Here is a 17,155-nt window from a genome sequence, read left to right as displayed (position 1 = left end):
GTGAAAGAAAATTAACAAAAAGATTGACAGTAGAAAAAGTTAAGTTAAAGAAAAATATTTAAAAATCTTTAAATTATTTAGAGAGATAAATTTTAGATAAAAGATTCATGAAAAGTAAAAAATGAAGAAAAGTTGAAGCTTTAAAATTTATTTAGAGAAATAAGATTTAAGAAAAAGAATTTATGATAAGTAAAAAAAATAAATTAAGTGAAGATATAAGAAAGGAAGGAAGACAACTTTGTAAACCAAACAGTGACTCTAACCCATTCAAACTTTGCACACACCAACCTGACCCTCTTATTAACTCGTCAAAGTTGTCCAAGTTGCAGCCCAACAGAATTTGAATCTAAGGCTTCATTTCATTTGCCTAATTAATACTGATGCACTTACCCCTGTTTTGCTATTTTTGGACTTGAAAAACCAAGCAGATTTGGGGTCTATTTGATTGTGAAAATGAAACATTTTGTGTGGTTCCAATTTTGTTGTGTGGAAGTCAGACTAAACTTGATCTTCCTTCAATTTGTCTCATCCTCAGCTAAGCCATCATTTTATCCTCAATCTAGTTAGAAATTCTTCACCAAATATTCAATCATTTTGCATCAAAAGCTGATAAAAACCAGGTTTAATTAAGGGGCTGAACAGAAAACATTCCTTGCCTTAACATACAATACAAAGAGCCAATAGAAATGACCTTTCTATGTATTAAGAAAAATGAGTATATTCTCTACAATTGCTGTTTTTCACCATCTGAAAGGTCCAGAGAAACAATATGAGACAGCATGACAAATAATATGGACTCCAATGACAACTCTTTTCTTTAGACAGACATGGAATCCACAAGACAACTGTTACTCACGTTTTTTTCTATTTACATCAATGTGTTGCTCACAATGTACTTTTCTGTATCATGGGCTTGATGAGTTCCGAGCTTCGGATTTGGAGTCAGCAATGCGTTTTGTGTACAAAGAGCCTACAGCTGAAACTTCAGGTGACGAGACCATTGCAGAAAGGGGCTGGAAATTTGTATTTCCAACAAACCAATAAAGAGCCCACTTCAAATTGCAGAGGGTGTATTTGAGAGCTTTGGTCCAATTCTCCTGCTTGTTGAAGCTCTGAGTGATGGAGTAGTTTTCCACTTTGTCGTTCTCAATCCTGCAAGACCAGTCTTGGATTATTACAGCAATGTAGAGCACACAACGAGACAAGAATATCTATTTTTGTTGAATAACATGTATAATGAATTAATTTTTTTCTTTATCCAACTTCTAAGTAGTCCAAACCATGACAAAATTTGTCAGTTTTACATCTAAAATACTGATATCAATGCAAGAATTACTACTCAGGCCAATTCTTTTAAACCGATCACTTGTGGTTCTTCTATTAACATTTTTTATAGGTATACCATCATTTGCATCTCACTAGGGAAACTCCCAATCCTAGAGGATGGCAGTGGGATGATCCAGATCAATATGAATACATGGGACACAGGGTGAGTATGTTGTGCCTAGATCATTGAAGGTGATACATCTAAGATCCATCCATCATGGAAGTATATTGGTAAATACTTAAATCTAGATTCAATACATTAGTTAAATTCTGCCTTGAATGGAAGAGTGAAGGACTGGATGGAATAGCAGTACATCTCACAAAAGTGGCAACGTTAAAATTGGTTTAACAACCTAAGCAAGACAATATTCATTGTAAACATCAAGTGTAGGGAGTAGTCCAAGTGTCATACACAAAAAATTCTCAAATTTTCTTTCTCCAACTGTTAACCTCTGTGTAACCTAGAACTGATTCAACAAAGATGAGTTAATCAAGAGCATACACATTTCAACAATTCAATATGAAAATATTTCTCATTGAACATGCAAAGGAATGCATAGTTTATGGCTGATTAAAAAGAAACTTACTTATAAGGCAGCTTGAAACATTTCTCTGGTGGAATGTTGTTCTCTTGATCCTTGGAATTGGCAAAATCAGCAAAGTCCTTAAGGCATGTCAAGAATAACGTCATTGCTTTGTCATAGCGTGTGCTCCAAAACAAGTTCACAGGACCAAACCTAAGAAATACTTGAATCAATCAAAAGATCCAATATATAATTGGGGAACAATGAGCCAGATGCATGACCTAAACATCAAACCATGGACTTTCCATGTATCACTCCCACATGTTTGCTGACAAGAAGAATAAAATAGCATGGTAATACCCATCTAATCACTTAAAATGTCCTGGAACATATCAAATAGTGGATCAAATCCCCCATTCATGCACCAAGTACGGTAGGCTTCTTGCACTCCATTACAGTCTAAGCTGCATATTATTTAAAATGCTATTTAAAAAGACAAATCCAGTTAGAACCAAGGGAGCAGGCTATACTTACAGTTCATAAGTACTGTTGTTGCTGTCCGTAATCCGAGGGTAACTTCCCATAGGAATTATTTTTATTCGGTATCTGAAAGTTAATAAATTAAGAACATACAACAAAACATTTCACAAAGAACAATGTGAGAAATACCAACGAGATATCTTCCCTAAAAATGGAGCTTATAGGAGCAAGGACGAGGTTCTGAGTTGAGATGTTCTCTAACAATAAGAACAACGACAACCTTAACAATTAGTTTAAATGACTAAAACAACCATATTTGAAAGTTTCAATTTTAAAGCTAAATGGGTAAATATATGAAAAGGGGGATGGTAACACTATTACTACATAAGCCAATGATTCTTTCTTCCCAATTGCACCTCTGAAAATAAACTAAACTGCTAATTAAGAAAAATAATTATAACTCCACCATAGTCAGTGTCACAAACATCAAGAGCCATTAGCTTTTCATTCAACTTCAAAAAGCATACTCATCTTCTCACTTAGGACCTAAACAAGAAAGATCTGTATTATTCAACAGCACATGTCCAAGAGGATGTTCACACAGGATTAAGTATCGAAATTCCCCCTTCAATTGGATGATTCTTCTATTTAGAACTGAATTGACTATTTTCACAAATATTTAATTGAAAACATACATTCAAACATGTGTTGTTTCACTACAAAGGATACTGGAACTTTGGTCGGAAATATTGAACCATTGTATGGAGAAGAAGGCAAGCTTGGCCCCAGGCAGCATTTATCTCATCCCATTCAACCTATATGTTTCCACAGTACAGATAAACTTCTTAGTCGGTGCCTCAGTTCCAATATCAAGGAAAGTATTCTAAAATAAGCTGTATACTAGTTGATGACATAAAAGGGTAAGAGGCCATCTGATATATAATACGGAAAAAGTATCTTTGTAGAATATGATTCACATAGATCCCAAATATCTTGTTCAGAGACTACTCAGCATGTTGTACCAAACATTACTTTTTCTAGATAAACCAAAACACAATATCTTGAAGGAGTGGGTTATCAAATCTACCAAGGTTAATTTTTAACATAAAATTTTTGACAGAAACAGCAACAGTCAACCTCCATTTGACAGATAATAATATCTTAGCAAATCATGACCCAGATAAGCTATTGGCTCACAATGCTGTTCATGGAGGGGATGGGGGCACAAGATATGTTCATTCAACATCCTCTCACTCAAAAGTAAACAGACTGGAGGCTAAGATTTCTTACTGGAATTTTAGGAAGTCGTCCAAGCCGAAAATTGTTAATTGTTCCAAATTCTCCATCATGCCAAATGGGGAAGGCATCATTCAGTACATTAGTTCTCTTCAACAACTCTAGATGTGCCTGTGACACTTCAATCTTGGCCAGAATTGCATCTCTCTCTTCCTGTTGACAGAAAACTCTTTGTAAACAATTGAAAGATTCATAGACAAAGCAGTAAAACTACTAAAAAGAGCAGCAACGGTTTATATACCAGCAACATACCTGATGTGAAGTCAACTGAAACTGGAAATTGTTGAACTCGTGCCAGTACCTGATACACATGAAGCTCACTATACAATTACCGATGAACAACTTCACACACACACAGAGTGAAAGAGAGAGAGCTCCAAGTGAATAAAATTCTTAAAAACAGATTTGTTAACAAAATAGCTTGTCAGGAACCATTAAAATATGGAATTTAGTTAACCAAATATTATCATGGGGAAAAACATACCTCTCCTCCAATTCTTTAAAGCGGCTAGATTTTAACTCTAATTCCTTCATTTCAGCATTTACTTGGGCACACTGTTTCTCAGTTTCTTCAATAGCTGCTTCCAGTTTCCGTTCTTCTTCTTCAATCTAAATGCACTCAAAGATCATGCAATTAACATGTTGGTCCTCAGATGGAAAAGTTCAGTATGATATCTCAGCCATATTAATGGGTACACAAGGAATCAAGAAATCAATGCATGGAACTATTTTCAACTGAGTTCTTTTTCATTACTCAAAGGCAAATTTGAACTGTTTCACCTTGTAAGATTGAATACATCTTAGCATTTTCAACTCATTAAGTTCAGATCACTACAATAATATAAAGAAAACCACTAAGTGATAAACAAGTTCTTATCCAATAGCATTATAAACTTTATAGCAAACTTGAGAATGTTTTACATGGAAAGTTGAATAGTGTCTTCATGGGAGTAATTGACGAACCCTGGATCCTCTTCAATTCAGGGTAAATTGCCTCCTGCTTATTGGTTTCTCCCCAAAGCAAAAAGTGAAATGAAAACTTCATGAATTGACAATAAAGTAAAAATAAGTAAATGAATTGTGTATGCGCCTTCTACTAGTGTTGTCATAACAGGATCACAACTCTGCTGCTGATGCAATAAGTCACTTAGTATTTCTATCATTCTACAAAACCTAGTTTTTGTCTATGAACCAAACCGCTTTTGCCCATCTTAAATATGGATTTCTTAATAAAAAAGAGATGTTAAATACATATTCCCCACAAGGTTGATAAAAGAACAAAAGTAGAATTGACAAAATGACCCATTCATGAGAATTGGTTTCCAGATAAGCACCTTTAATTTCTCCTTGAGAAAATCAGCTTCACTAAGAACATCTCGTGCCTCTCCCTCCAAACGTTGGAGACAAGCTTCATATGCTTGGATGTCCCTATTCACATCTTCAACCTCCTTGTCAAGTTTATCAGACAGCACCCTCATGCATTCAAGGCATAAAGGTTGCTCAACCTGGAAAATAGCAAATAGAGAAAGAGATCATAATTTTAATATCTCAAGCCTAACAGAACAGATGAACCTAACTTTTAGAGCCAACTGCAGAAACCAAATCAAAGTTCCTTTGCCATTAAGAAAACAAAATTAGATATATCAAACCTGTATCTGGGTTGTGGCAATATCAAAGGCACGCTTCAGAACAGTTATAGTTGTGTGAAACCCAGAATTGTTGGGCTGTAAATGACCACTCGGACCTCCTTCAGGCGATGGTAAGTGGGTCCCAGAACCCTCAGCTGCAGACTCACACTTGTACACTGAAGCAGGTGCTGGAGGCAGCATCACAAAAGACTCTTCCATTGCCTTTCCAGACTGGCTTACATCAGGCTGGACAGCTCCGCCTCGAGGACGAGGAGGGACCCCCTGTGCCTGGTTTCTCTGCTTTGGCAACACAACAAATGAATGGTCCATATGCGTTGAACCCAACACACTGCCAGCCCCATGGATCAAAGATCCCTGCATTCCTGCATGCCCTCATTCCAAATCGAAACAAAAAATTAATGCACATACCCAATTCACTTAATATAGAGTGCACATCAAAAAGTTACTATGTTTCTATTGGCTGACACTACACAACATCAAAGCAAAGATAAATCCCAAATTGACATATTGTTAAATACTCAACAATTACGTATCAAGATGATGAAATTACACCATACATCTTATCCTACTATTGGTAACAAATATTTCTATATTAAACCTGAGTTGGCCCAGCTTTAGCAAAAGTTCATCCCTCCAAAATACAAAAACTGACTGACCGCATGTTTAACACCCAACTATCAACAAATCCACAGTTAATGCATACATTGTCTTTAGGAAAACTAGAAAACTGAGTCTCATTTGTCCCCAGATGCATAAAAGGGGAAAACCCAATTTCAGAATGTTTGCTCCCCTCCAACAGACAAGTCCAAGCACGTGTCTGGGGGCGCATATCTGAGATAAATCCACTGTTAATGAACACAATCTCTTTAGGGCAGCTACAAAACACAAAATTGATCTAAATTGTCTCAATATCGTAAAAAAGGGAAATCCAATTTCAGAATCCTTCGATCATATATCCATAGTTAATGCGTTCATAGTATTTAGGGCGACTACAAACACAGAATTGAGTCTGAATTCTCTCAATGGGCATAAAAGAAGGAAACCCGATTTCAGAAATATTTCACAGCTAAACTCGCACGAATCATAATTGCACTGATTCACCACACAATTCAGTGCAAAAAAAACTCAAAAGAAGCGATTTTCCATGGACGATTCCAAGAAGTAACTCAGACTCAGTTCAGAACCACAATTCCAGCAACGAAAAACCACAAATACAAAAAAAAAAATACTGAAGACGAATAAAAAAGATGAAACCCTAACCAGAGCGAGAGGAGTCGGAGTAGAACTTGTCGGCGTAGGAGTCGACGCCGACGATGCATAGGTTGTGGCGGCAGTTCTGGCAGACCCATCTCGGCAGAGTCGGATCCACCGGAAAGGTCCGAGATTTATTGGCCGAATCCTCCATCATCTTCTTCTCCTCTGTATACTCTCCACACAAGGATTTGCATGTGCCGTACAATCGGCTCTATTGAAGTTTTGCTCTTCTCCGGGTTTGTTTCGGGTGGATTGGAGCAATCTGAATCGGACTTTGAAAAGATTATTAGAAGTTGTAAATTCGTCCCGCGGCCCGGCCCAAGCCCGAAAATTCAGGCCTCAAATGGGCTTTTCAAGCTAGAGAGACGATTTCGGACAAGGTCCATTGTCCCTAATCTAAGGCCCGAAACCTGTCCCTACGGACCAACTTGTCATTTTTTTATTTTAAGTTTCATTTATTAATAAATCTTAAAATTAAATTATAAGTTATAAAAACAAAATAATGAAAAAAATCAATAAAAAACATATGCAAAATAAATATTTTTATATTAAATTTATTATGAAACTTTGAGCTAACAAAATTATACAGCAACTTTATTTATTTGAGATATTTCATTAATTTATTAAAATTAAAATTAATTTTATTTATGTTATTTTTATTTTCTCCATAAATTATGTCATGCCAAAAAATAAAATAAAAATAACTTGTTTTAATAAAAAAGGAAAGTAAAAGAAAGGGAGAGACTATTTTAAGATTTATCTGTGGATAGGATTTCAATAACCCAATTTCCAAACACTCCCCTAAATTGGATCAGTTAGGGCTTCGATTCTTCATTTATTCGATTCGTCTCCCTTCTCCAGTCAAATTTTCTCATCTTCCCAACAGACCCGACGATGGAGATCTACCACCTCTTCGCCAAACTCCTGGATGGAAAAACTCTAACCATCCGGCTTACATCACCCACAATCTCCGGCGACGTCATTAAGGGCCATCTCCACCGTATCACATCGATCCCTGTCCACCTCCAGCGTTTGGTTTCGCAATCGCGTCAAATCTCCGACGAAACCCTAATTTCCGCCGATAAGGGAAGCGGTATCTTCCCGACGGTGCACCTTCTTCTGCCTCTTCCCGGCGGCAAGGGTGGTTTCGGTTCGCTCCTCCGTGGGGCGGCGACGAAGGCGGGGCAGAAGAAGACGAATAATTTTGATGCGTGTAGGGATATGAGTGGGCGGAGGCTGAGGCATGTCAATGCTGAGAAGAAGTTGGAGGAGTGGAGGGCGGAGGCGGCGGAAAGAGAGCTAGAGAGGATGGCGGAGGATTACATAAAGAAGGCGGCGAAGAAGGGGAAAAGTGGTAATGGAAGTGCGGCGGCTGTGGCGGCGGAGAAGTATGTGGAGAAGTATCGGGAGGAATCGGCGAAGTGTGTGGCGGAGGTGGAGGCATCGGTGAGGGAGGCGATGGGCGGATTTGGGAAGCGGAAGGGCGGGGAGGTGGCGACCTCAGCTTCTGATGCAAAAAGATTGAAGATTTGGTAAGATCTCTAATTCGACAGGGTTTTGATTTGAATTAATTATAACAACGTTTGGTTGCTGAGAAAATTGGGGAATAATGGAAAATAAAGGGCCTGTTTGGTTAGGTTAGGGTTTTCAATTGTAAAATTACACTCTTTTCAAAATAGACCTTTGTAACTCCAAAAAGGGGAAACCCTATGTGTACCAATCCAAACAATATTCCTCAGATTCAAATTTTTGGTTTATACATTATGTGTTTTTTCCGGCTAATTTTCTTACCAACCAAACAGAGCATAATTTTGTTCTTTTGATTTGTCTTTCTAAATTTTTCTATTTTTTTTTTGGTTGGTTTTATTAGGATGGGAAAGAAAAAATTAGAGGAAAGTGACAGCGATGAAGATGATGCAGAAAACGAGAGGTCTATTGTTTTGGATAATGGGAGTGATTCAGATTCAAACAAGGAAACTGATGGGAGTTTTGATTCAGTATCTGGTGGAAAATTGAATGGAGATTGTTCTGGAGGGTCATGTGAGAGTGGTTCAGAAGAAGAAAAAGAAGCTTTTGGGCAAGTTAAACCAGAGGTCCAGGAAGAAAAAGTAGTTCAGGCTACAAGTGTCTCTTGTTTGGATGCGGTGGGAAGTGAAGCAGTTGAGCCTGAAAAGGGAGATTCTGATGAACCCAAATCTGGAAATGTGGAAGTTATCGGTCTACCCCAAAGCAATTCGGGTTCAGAGAATGGCAGTGACATAGAAAAGGTAGCAATTGATTCTGAAGACAATGGTGTTTCTGAATCTAAACCAGGTGTTCATGAAGGAGAAGAAAGTGTGGCAAACACAGACACCTTGGATGCAGGAAAGCCTCTGAACTTTGATGACTTCAGTTCAGCTGCAGAGATGGAGGTATGCTTGTCAGAATCGATTTTCTCATCCACATGATTACATTAATTGAATGATTTATTAGTTTAGTTGCTTCAACAACTCTTTAGTGGTTCATCATCATAGATCTTGCTGCAGGCCATCGGTTCCTTATTATACTTTGATTCTAACAACGATTTTTTTACTGATAGTCATCTCTTATAGATTTTAACATTTGAATTCTAGTTTAGATTTAATCAGTTTGTGACCTTCCCTATATACTTCCATTAGCAAACCATGAATTTGAGAATAAGCAGCAGTTGGATGATCATGACCACTATTTAGTGGGTTGGGTAAAGATTATATTGTGTTGAAAATGATTGATAAATTGTGATGAGTATGATCCTACACTCCAAATGGATTGTTGTTATGACTTTTAAAATAGAAATAGGAAAAAAAATTGTTAATGGATATTTTAGTTGAGAACTAGAGGGTGTGAAACTATGAATCTTAACCTGTTCTTTGTTGATGGAATAATGTGCCTGGTAATTGTATGAGTGCAAATGCAGAACCATAAATCTCCAACCAGTTTTTCAAGCCCATGCTAGTGGCATCTTTATATATGTACTCTGGAAGTTTTATATCATCGGTTTTAACAGTCACCAACATTCTTTTTAATTTTTTGAATTGGTTGTAGGTTCTTGGACTGGAAAGGTTAAAATCTGAACTGCAAGAACGTGGGTTGAAATGTGGAGGTACATTGCAAGAGCGGGCTGCCAGGCTTTTCCTGCTCAAGACTATACCTTTGGAGAAGCTACCAAAGAAGCTGCTCGCCAAGAAATGAGATGTCCCTCATGGCTCATCTGACTTCAATCCTCGCCTCTTCTTGAGCAATGTGTTCCCTTTAAATGACTGATATCGCAATTGAAGTGTGTGTAACTGCTAATCCTCTGTTTTATATATATGGTTTGTATGCTGGAACATAGGTCTGGGACGCATCAACTTTGATGAAAGCAATCATAGGATATATTTTTCTTTCTTTGTATCACTGTTCCTAAAACATTTTCATATGTTACAACTCACAATTTCAGGGTGCACAATATAAATGAACACCATATGTTTCCAGCTGACAATCACAATGTACACATAAAAATGAATAACACCCCATCACTAAATAATTCTGTTTGGATCTCGGGAGACTGGATATGGACGGTTGAGAAAGGAATTCAATTTGTAGGAATTTTCAATTTATTCATTTCAGCCAGGCTACAGAGAAGCTATGGATTCACATAGACAGGAGATGGAGAATTCCGGCAAACTGGGCAGCTTCCATTCACCCGGAGCCACTCATCAATGCACTCAGCATGGAAGCAATGTCCGCAGTCAGGTATGCACCTCAGTGTCTCCTTGGTGCAGTAGTCCGATAAGCATATAGGGCAAGTGCTGTCATTAAGTCCAGGAACGCGTCGGCTTTCTCCAAGAACCACTTTTGTGTAGGACTCAATGGTGGACTCATCTAGGCCCATCATGGCAGCAGGCTCCTGTGGCGCTTCAAGAGAAGCAGCGCTCTGCTGTGCAGCGTTTACCCGGCTGTGGTCGCGCCTCCTGTCACTGAAGCATATGAAGAATGCGATCCCAACAGCACATATGATGGCTGGTAAGGTAATGGACAAGGAAATGATCCTAAAGACTCGGAGACTACCACTGGATTCGCTTCCATTGTCTGCAAATCATGTGCAAAAGAGTTTTCTTATGAGCATTTTTATTGTTGAATGAGGCTCTGTTCACGCTTTTCTAAGTTCTAACATCTTCTAAAAGCCATTCTCGGAGTGGGAGAGTGGGTGATTTTTAAAATTTTATAAAACATTGACTTCTACCGATATAGGATTATTCTTTTACTTTCCAAAACTATAATGATCTTGAAGAAATTGAAAGGACCATTTTTCATTTTCTATGCCATTGTCACTTTTGCTTTCCCTGGTTTCACCGCATGAAGCCCTCAAATGACTCTATCAAAACTGTAGTAGGGCTGTGGGCGATTTTGACTTTCAAGGCGATTCAAAGAATGGAGTACATTTAGTACACGCAATTCCCTATAACCCATTTTAAATGAGAAAAGCAACGTCACTGTTTACATCTCAAGTTGGCTACCGCCAAGTTGACATTGTTATTGTTAGCTATAATTTTGGTTAATTTAATAATAATAATGGTATAAAGTCAATTTCACAAAACCAATTACATGTCATGCCATCATCATCGTATTATTGACTATTGCAAAGCTAAAAATATCCTCTTTATCTCAGTTTCTTGGCCAACTACAGCTTGGCTCCACCAAGAATATCTTGACCCAATCAGAAAATCACAAAGTTTTTTTCCTCAAATGTTTTAGGCTAGATGGCGGTATGAAGTCGTTGTGATTGAGAAAATCTTTGGTGCAAAAGAAGATGTAAAGAGAATGAATCGGCGAAGATGAGGAAAGATCATGTACCTGTTCCGGGCGTAGAGAAACATCCGACTTCTAGACTGGAGCTGTTCTGGAACCCGCATGAACCGCCTTGAGCTTGGCAGTCTCCGCAACTGGGCACATCCCATGTTAACTGAAGATCTGAGTTGAGGTCTGATGAGAAGTCTTCCTCATTCTGAACAGGCCACGAAACTGGAACTGCTAGAGTAGTGAGTATCTGGCATGAGGACATTTTACTAACAAGACTCATGGAAGAAGTAGCTAAGACCGAGGATGTGGAATTGCTGAGACAGTCAATGGCGGTGAACCGAAACCTTGTGAGCTCAGAGGGGCAGATGAGGAAGGTGTAGTTCAGGTAGTACTCAGCCATGAAAGGAGAACCCGTAATATCGAAGGCCAGAAGTCGTTTAGGAAGGCAATTGTCCGGGTCATAGAGTTGTATCTCTTGTGTGATATAATTGATACCGCGAACGAAGAATTCTCCCCAATAAGGAAGTCTCAGAACTGTTATACCTGGACTCCCGCAGCTTAGATTGAACCCGGGATAACCACAGTTTTGGTGTTGCTGGCCTACTAGGTGGAAAGGGAATCCAATTGTGGAGCCATTGCTGCCACACCTGGAAACTGGGCAAGCCTCTCTTGCAAGAATCAGGGGAAAGACAGAGAAGAGAAAGAAGAAGATGTCCAAGAAAGCCATGAGTTTGAAAGGAATGATTCAAGGGATGGCCATCCCTTATTAGTAAGACCCCATTAAACTATTTAAAGATTTCTAAAGTCAAAAGTTCATACAAGGGTAATTTCTAATAACCAAGTTGTCATTTTATGGCCCATACCTACTAGGGAAGCCCTTGGGTGCTGACACAAACACCACAGAAATGAAATGGTTCCATCTGTTCGGTACTGTTACAGAGGCAGACTATAAAAAATATAGAAAAGCTATTAACAAATCGGAATGTATGTACCATGGTAATAGTAATATGCACATCAATATAAGGTATGCAGAGGGAAGACTGAAACAACTGAATATTTGTATTTTCTTTATGAAGTTGACTACATAACAGTCTCTTAACTGATATGCACGTATACAGAACTCATTTATTTGTGAGGTATATTTATTTACTAAAATGTCAAAAAGGCTTCTTTGTTAAGCCTTGAAGAAAAAGCTGTATATTTCTATCTGATTTAAGGAGAATTACAGGAGCTGCTGTGAGATTCTCAGAGAAACAACTTCTCCATCAGGCCCAGCTTTCATAGCTTGGTATTTTACATGAAGACCTGATTCATAGAAAAGATAAGAAAACATGTAAGGTTATATTTGGATGTGAAATCTTTAACAAAGTGTAGATGTGTATACTGTCAGTAAACGGCTGAATATTAATGGGCAAATATAATTAATCTGCTCATTTGATTTAAGTAACTGAGGTGACTAATTGATGACATGAGTATAAGACTGATAAACTGGAGAGTAAATTGATATAGGAGGTTATACAATTGGGAAGTTTTTACCTTCATTCTCTTGTAAATTTGTGTTGATTGCAACTGCATGTAGGGTAATCATAGCCTTTGGTTGCCAATCATTGGGTTTCCCTACCCATGACTTGAGATTAAAGATCTCTGCCAATTCACATGGAGATTTGATGAGACTAATATATCTTTAATTTCAGAAATATCTAATTTTTGGTTATTAACAGTTGATGCACACCTAGATAGAGAATCTTTTGGCCAATACTAATTGTGATTCTTTTAAAAATTCTTTTGTTGGTGTATGTGAATCACATTGAAGGATCATCATAGTTACTAGAAAGAGATTCTATCAATGATACCATACATAGAGGAACTTTAAAGTCATTTGGTTCACAAAAAGTAGCATAGATGTAGTTCCATGAGAAATTAGTTAACAGGAAAAGAAAGCTAAGATAGAAAAATATTAGTAAAAACTCTCCATCTTCTATTGGATTACTGCAAAGTCAAGGAGAAAAGAAGCCTCAAAATTTCATAACAGCCACTCCAAGCCCTAATGCAAAAGTGATCAATTTTATTGGGCCGTCGTTGGCAATTAGCAGAACACAAAATTTTGCTTGTTTGCCCCAAAGACATGAAATGACTAGCAGGCAGAAGAATGAAATGACAAATTGGCATGAAGCATATAGAGTTACCAGAGGTTGAAGAATCATTGAGGTGTTTGATATCAAAAATGCCTGCAGAAGCTCCATCTGCATGCTTTTTGATGTCATGAGATCCTATTATCTGGTACTCCCAGCTCCCATCCCTGTAGCCCTCACTTAGGAAGAGTTCTATATGCCTAGCATCTAATGTCTGCATGGTTCCTGCATAAATGAGCAAGTTACCATTTTGAGTTGTGCTTCAACACAGAATTTAAGACACCAACTGCCTGTAATGAATAGTTTAAGTGGAATATGTGGTTCTCTAACCAAAAATACCTAAACATGCTCTGTAAACCTTCCTACTTGTTGGAAGGCCAATGAATTTGGCCTCATGTAAACCAAGAAATAGCTCATTAGGATGCATTCCTGGTTGCCCTCAAGCTTCTGATTTTACAGTTTGGTTTTACTAACAAAGCAAAACAATTTGGATCAATTACTTCCCTATAAAATGACAAACATGATCCTCCAATGAATACAACAAAACAAGCTGTAAGAACTGTTCCTTGAAGAATCTCTATGCCTAGCCCATAGCATATTAACAACCTACTCCTTGAACTACTTGAGCAAAAATAGGAAGTGTTCCACATTCTGTAAAGTTTGGCCTTTGTCTATATTAGGCTAACTGGCTAAAATAGCGCCCAGTATGTGTTGAGTTACAATCAAACTCTTCAACCAGCAATCTGTTTTTACCAGCATTAACAAAAATGGCTCTTTAGGAGTTCAAATTTATTGATAGATGGATTCCTGCTTACCATCACATGTGTTGAGGTCACAGACAGGGCATCTAACAAGTTGTAGATCTGAAAAGACAAATCCAGGAAAAATATGTAATTAGCTGGAGTGATACTAGTCCAAGTAATTGAACACAACATCCTTCAATGTTTAGAAGTACCAGCTATCCAGATCCCCGTTTTGATATTGTTCAATATGCAGAAGCCGCATGACTCCAATGTTTTCCCTAAGTTTTCACCTTGTGGCATTTTCAAGGGGCAATTCAGCTTCTCAGCTAGGAGCGCAATTGGTGAATCAAGGAAAAAAGCACCGATTCGCATCCAATCTATTTGGTTTCATTAAAAAAAAAAATGCATGAAAAATTATGAATCTAGAGAAAAGACTTTGAATTCATATTTTGAAAAATGCATGATGTTTGGTAAGAATGATGATAAGGAGAAAAAAAATTTACAAATTGTCTATCCCTGTTAAGAAAAAAGTAGATGAAAAATAGGGTAAACTTAAAATTGATGTGTCCTGAGTCCTATCCAAGGGCAGAACCCAAAACTAGATAATAATCTAACTTATCTTTTGAGACTCATGGGATTGATCCTTTCTACTCTGCTAAAGCACAAGCAGTGGCATAATGTGGCACAATGAGTTCCATCACTCTTTTAAGACTCGTCAGTAAGAAAAGTTACAATACTTTGATGGTATACAATTATTGTCTGTGCTTTCCAAACAATTTCTCACCTTAACTGCACCGAATTAGCCTCCTCCCTAAACAATGTGCACTGTTATTTAATAACTGAAAATTGTTCATAAGAACAGTCTCCAGAGACCATGGAAGCAGCCGCTTCAACCATGAGAACTAATTGGTGTCTCTTGCAACTAAGGCAAAAAAATCCAGATAACAGTAAAAAGGGAAGGGCAATTACCAATATGTTTCTCCCGCTGACGGAACATGAAAGAGTGACTTCCATCTGCAAGGCAGTCATTAAGCAGATGGTGATACTAATCCACTATAAGAACCATAACATAACTGAAATATGGAGAAAATTTAACACCCTGCTCATTACCAAAAGCAGAAGCATAAAGCTTGATCCAATTGAGGAATGTGTGTTGTGGTTCTGGTAGCTGGAGATCACGCAGACAAGCAAACTTCCATATACTGTCCTCCATGATCAGACAGTGGAACCACTTATTTGTTGTTCCCAGCATCACCAGAGATTTACCATCCAGGTGCTTTGCAATCTCTGTCCATATGTCTTCTTCATACCTTTTTGCATGCAATACACAGCAATACACATAAAAAGGTCAAAATAAAAAAGAAACATTTGACCAGTATTGTTGCAAGGAATCTGGATGAGAGAAGGATAAATTTAGGACTCATATAGTATTAATTTTTATAAAAATTAAAACAGTAAAGGGTATAGAGATCCAAATCAGAAAAGAAATTCACTTCTTTCAGTGGCTGTGAAATATATATATTTTAAAAAAAAGGAAAAAAAAAATGTTTTCATTATTATAAACTTTATTATTTGAAATGTACAGCATTCAAAATAAACATTCAAGATTTCATGAAAATCCAAGCAATTTGACAGAGCCATAGAGTTCTCAAGCAAGGGAGAGAGAACTGCTGGTAGTGTTCGACAATTCTTCTGATTGTGCTAATGAGTGAAGATTAATATTACCTCTGTATTAAGATTAATGGATAAGTATAGGAAATCCAAATTCGACTTTAGTCTTCCACATTCTTCTGATTATGATAATGTAAAACAGTTCAAGACAATATCAAATGATATCCATATTCACATTGATTTTTCGCATCAAATTGCATCGGAAGTGAGAGATAGTTATCCATAAATGTACCAAACCTGAAGGAGAGAGAATTTCTGGTAATAGTTTACATTTTTCTGATTATGCTTATTCATGAAAACTCGAGCAAACTTCAAATCATATTTGCAGTGGCATTGTTTTCCAAAGAAAACATTAGAGAAAGAGAGTTCGATTGATAGATGTATCAAGGTTGAAATTGATCATTCAAATTTTCATGAAATTCCCGTGGATCTGTAAGAGGAATCGGTAGAGTTTTTGAGAAAGAATAGAGAGAGACAGCTTCTTCTACATCAAATATGATAGAATTCAAACTAAATATTCATTGCCTGGAACTATTTTACATTATCATGAAGTTTCATCAAATTATTTACGAAATTCAAAGTTTCTTCAAAATTTCATGAAATTCGAGCTGATTTCAGAGAGAAACTCGCAGAGTCGAAGAGAGAGTACCAGGAGAAACCAGCGAGAGGAGAGTTGCAGCAGCAAATGGACTTCTCTCTTCTCATTCGCTTCCCCATTTTGTCCTCTTCAAATCTCAATCCTCACTCCTCAGAAACAACACAAACGGAGCTCTGAGAAGTTCATGCTTCGCTATTTATAGACGCGGGAAACGCTTGGATTCAAAAGTGTGGATGAGGGCCTGGATCCTCTGTGATGCGGTGCACGGCAATTTCCCACAGTGTGCATGAGATATCGACACGTAAGATTAATTCAAAAGTTTGGGTAAGGACCTGGATCCTCTGCGTGGTGGTGCACTGCGATTCGCTGCAGTGTCCATAAGATTTTGACACGTTAGCTAGCGGAATTTAAAAAATATTTAATCCTGCCTGATTATTTATTCCTGAGATCAAGTGATTGAATCATAATTAAACCTTACAAAACTAATTTCTAAAATTTAAAACTACAATAAAAGATCTATTTTCTAGAATATCTTTACGACCCCTAAAATGTGATGTAAGAATATGAAAATTAGATTTTTGTAAAAGTATATAAATTTTTTTCTCAATAATTTGTATTTTCTAAAATTAGTAGAAAATCTATAAATTATAAATTGGATACATTCAATTAAATAAAATACTTT

General features: G+C 37.4%; 4 protein-coding genes across 5 annotated transcripts; 1 reads left to right on the top strand and 3 right to left on the bottom strand.

Moving 5' to 3' along the window:
* Positions 1-681: 681 nt before the first annotated feature.
* Positions 682-6,788, bottom strand: LOC100232897 (beclin-1-like protein). The gene is made up of 10 exons (XM_002277334.4): positions 6,536-6,788; positions 5,276-5,637; positions 4,961-5,131; positions 4,111-4,235; positions 3,879-3,927; positions 3,621-3,779; positions 3,060-3,145; positions 2,385-2,456; positions 1,914-2,063; positions 682-1,152 (listed from the first exon to the last, which is right to left on the bottom strand). Exons 1-10 carry the CDS (start codon positions 6,681-6,683, stop codon positions 906-908), a joined length of 1,569 nt encoding a protein of 522 aa, XP_002277370.1. The 5' UTR covers positions 6,684-6,788; the 3' UTR covers positions 682-905.
* A 482-nt stretch (positions 6,789-7,270) lies between these two features.
* Positions 7,271-9,940, top strand: LOC100255081 (uncharacterized). The gene is made up of 3 exons (XM_002281654.4): positions 7,271-8,061; positions 8,400-8,940; positions 9,593-9,940. Exons 1-3 carry the CDS (start codon positions 7,424-7,426, stop codon positions 9,737-9,739), a joined length of 1,326 nt encoding a protein of 441 aa, XP_002281690.1. The 5' UTR covers positions 7,271-7,423; the 3' UTR covers positions 9,740-9,940.
* A 232-nt stretch (positions 9,941-10,172) lies between these two features.
* On the bottom strand, positions 10,173-12,327 carry LOC100241420 (putative RING-H2 finger protein ATL21A). The gene is made up of 2 exons (XM_002277351.4): positions 11,384-12,327; positions 10,173-10,618 (listed from the first exon to the last, which is right to left on the bottom strand). Exons 1-2 carry the CDS (start codon positions 12,054-12,056, stop codon positions 10,173-10,175), a joined length of 1,119 nt encoding a protein of 372 aa, XP_002277387.1. The 5' UTR covers positions 12,057-12,327.
* Positions 12,328-12,370: 43 nt separating this feature from the next.
* LOC100249936 (probable F-box protein At3g61730) lies at positions 12,371-16,672 on the bottom strand. Of its 2 annotated transcripts, XM_003633936.4 has the most exons (8): positions 16,525-16,672; positions 15,315-15,514; positions 15,174-15,218; positions 14,417-14,581; positions 14,277-14,324; positions 13,516-13,686; positions 12,866-12,973; positions 12,371-12,634 (listed from the first exon to the last, which is right to left on the bottom strand). In XM_003633936.4, exons 1-8 carry the CDS (start codon positions 16,590-16,592, stop codon positions 12,552-12,554), a joined length of 888 nt encoding a protein of 295 aa, XP_003633984.1. In that variant the 5' UTR covers positions 16,593-16,672; the 3' UTR covers positions 12,371-12,551. The 2 variants fall into 2 exon arrangements, with proteins under 2 accessions (XP_003633984.1, XP_010661925.1); XM_010663623.3 differs by lacking the exon at positions 14,417-14,581 and having other exon boundaries at positions 16,525-16,670.
* Between the last annotated feature and the right edge of the window lie 483 nt (positions 16,673-17,155).

The sequence above is a fragment of the Vitis vinifera genome, chromosome 15 (genome assembly GCF_030704535.1).
Source record: "Vitis vinifera cultivar Pinot Noir 40024 chromosome 15, ASM3070453v1".
Classification (NCBI taxonomy): domain Eukaryota; kingdom Viridiplantae; phylum Streptophyta; class Magnoliopsida; order Vitales; family Vitaceae; genus Vitis; species Vitis vinifera.
Note: the sequence above shows the minus strand (reverse complement) of the source record. Positions and strands in the feature narration are given on the sequence as shown.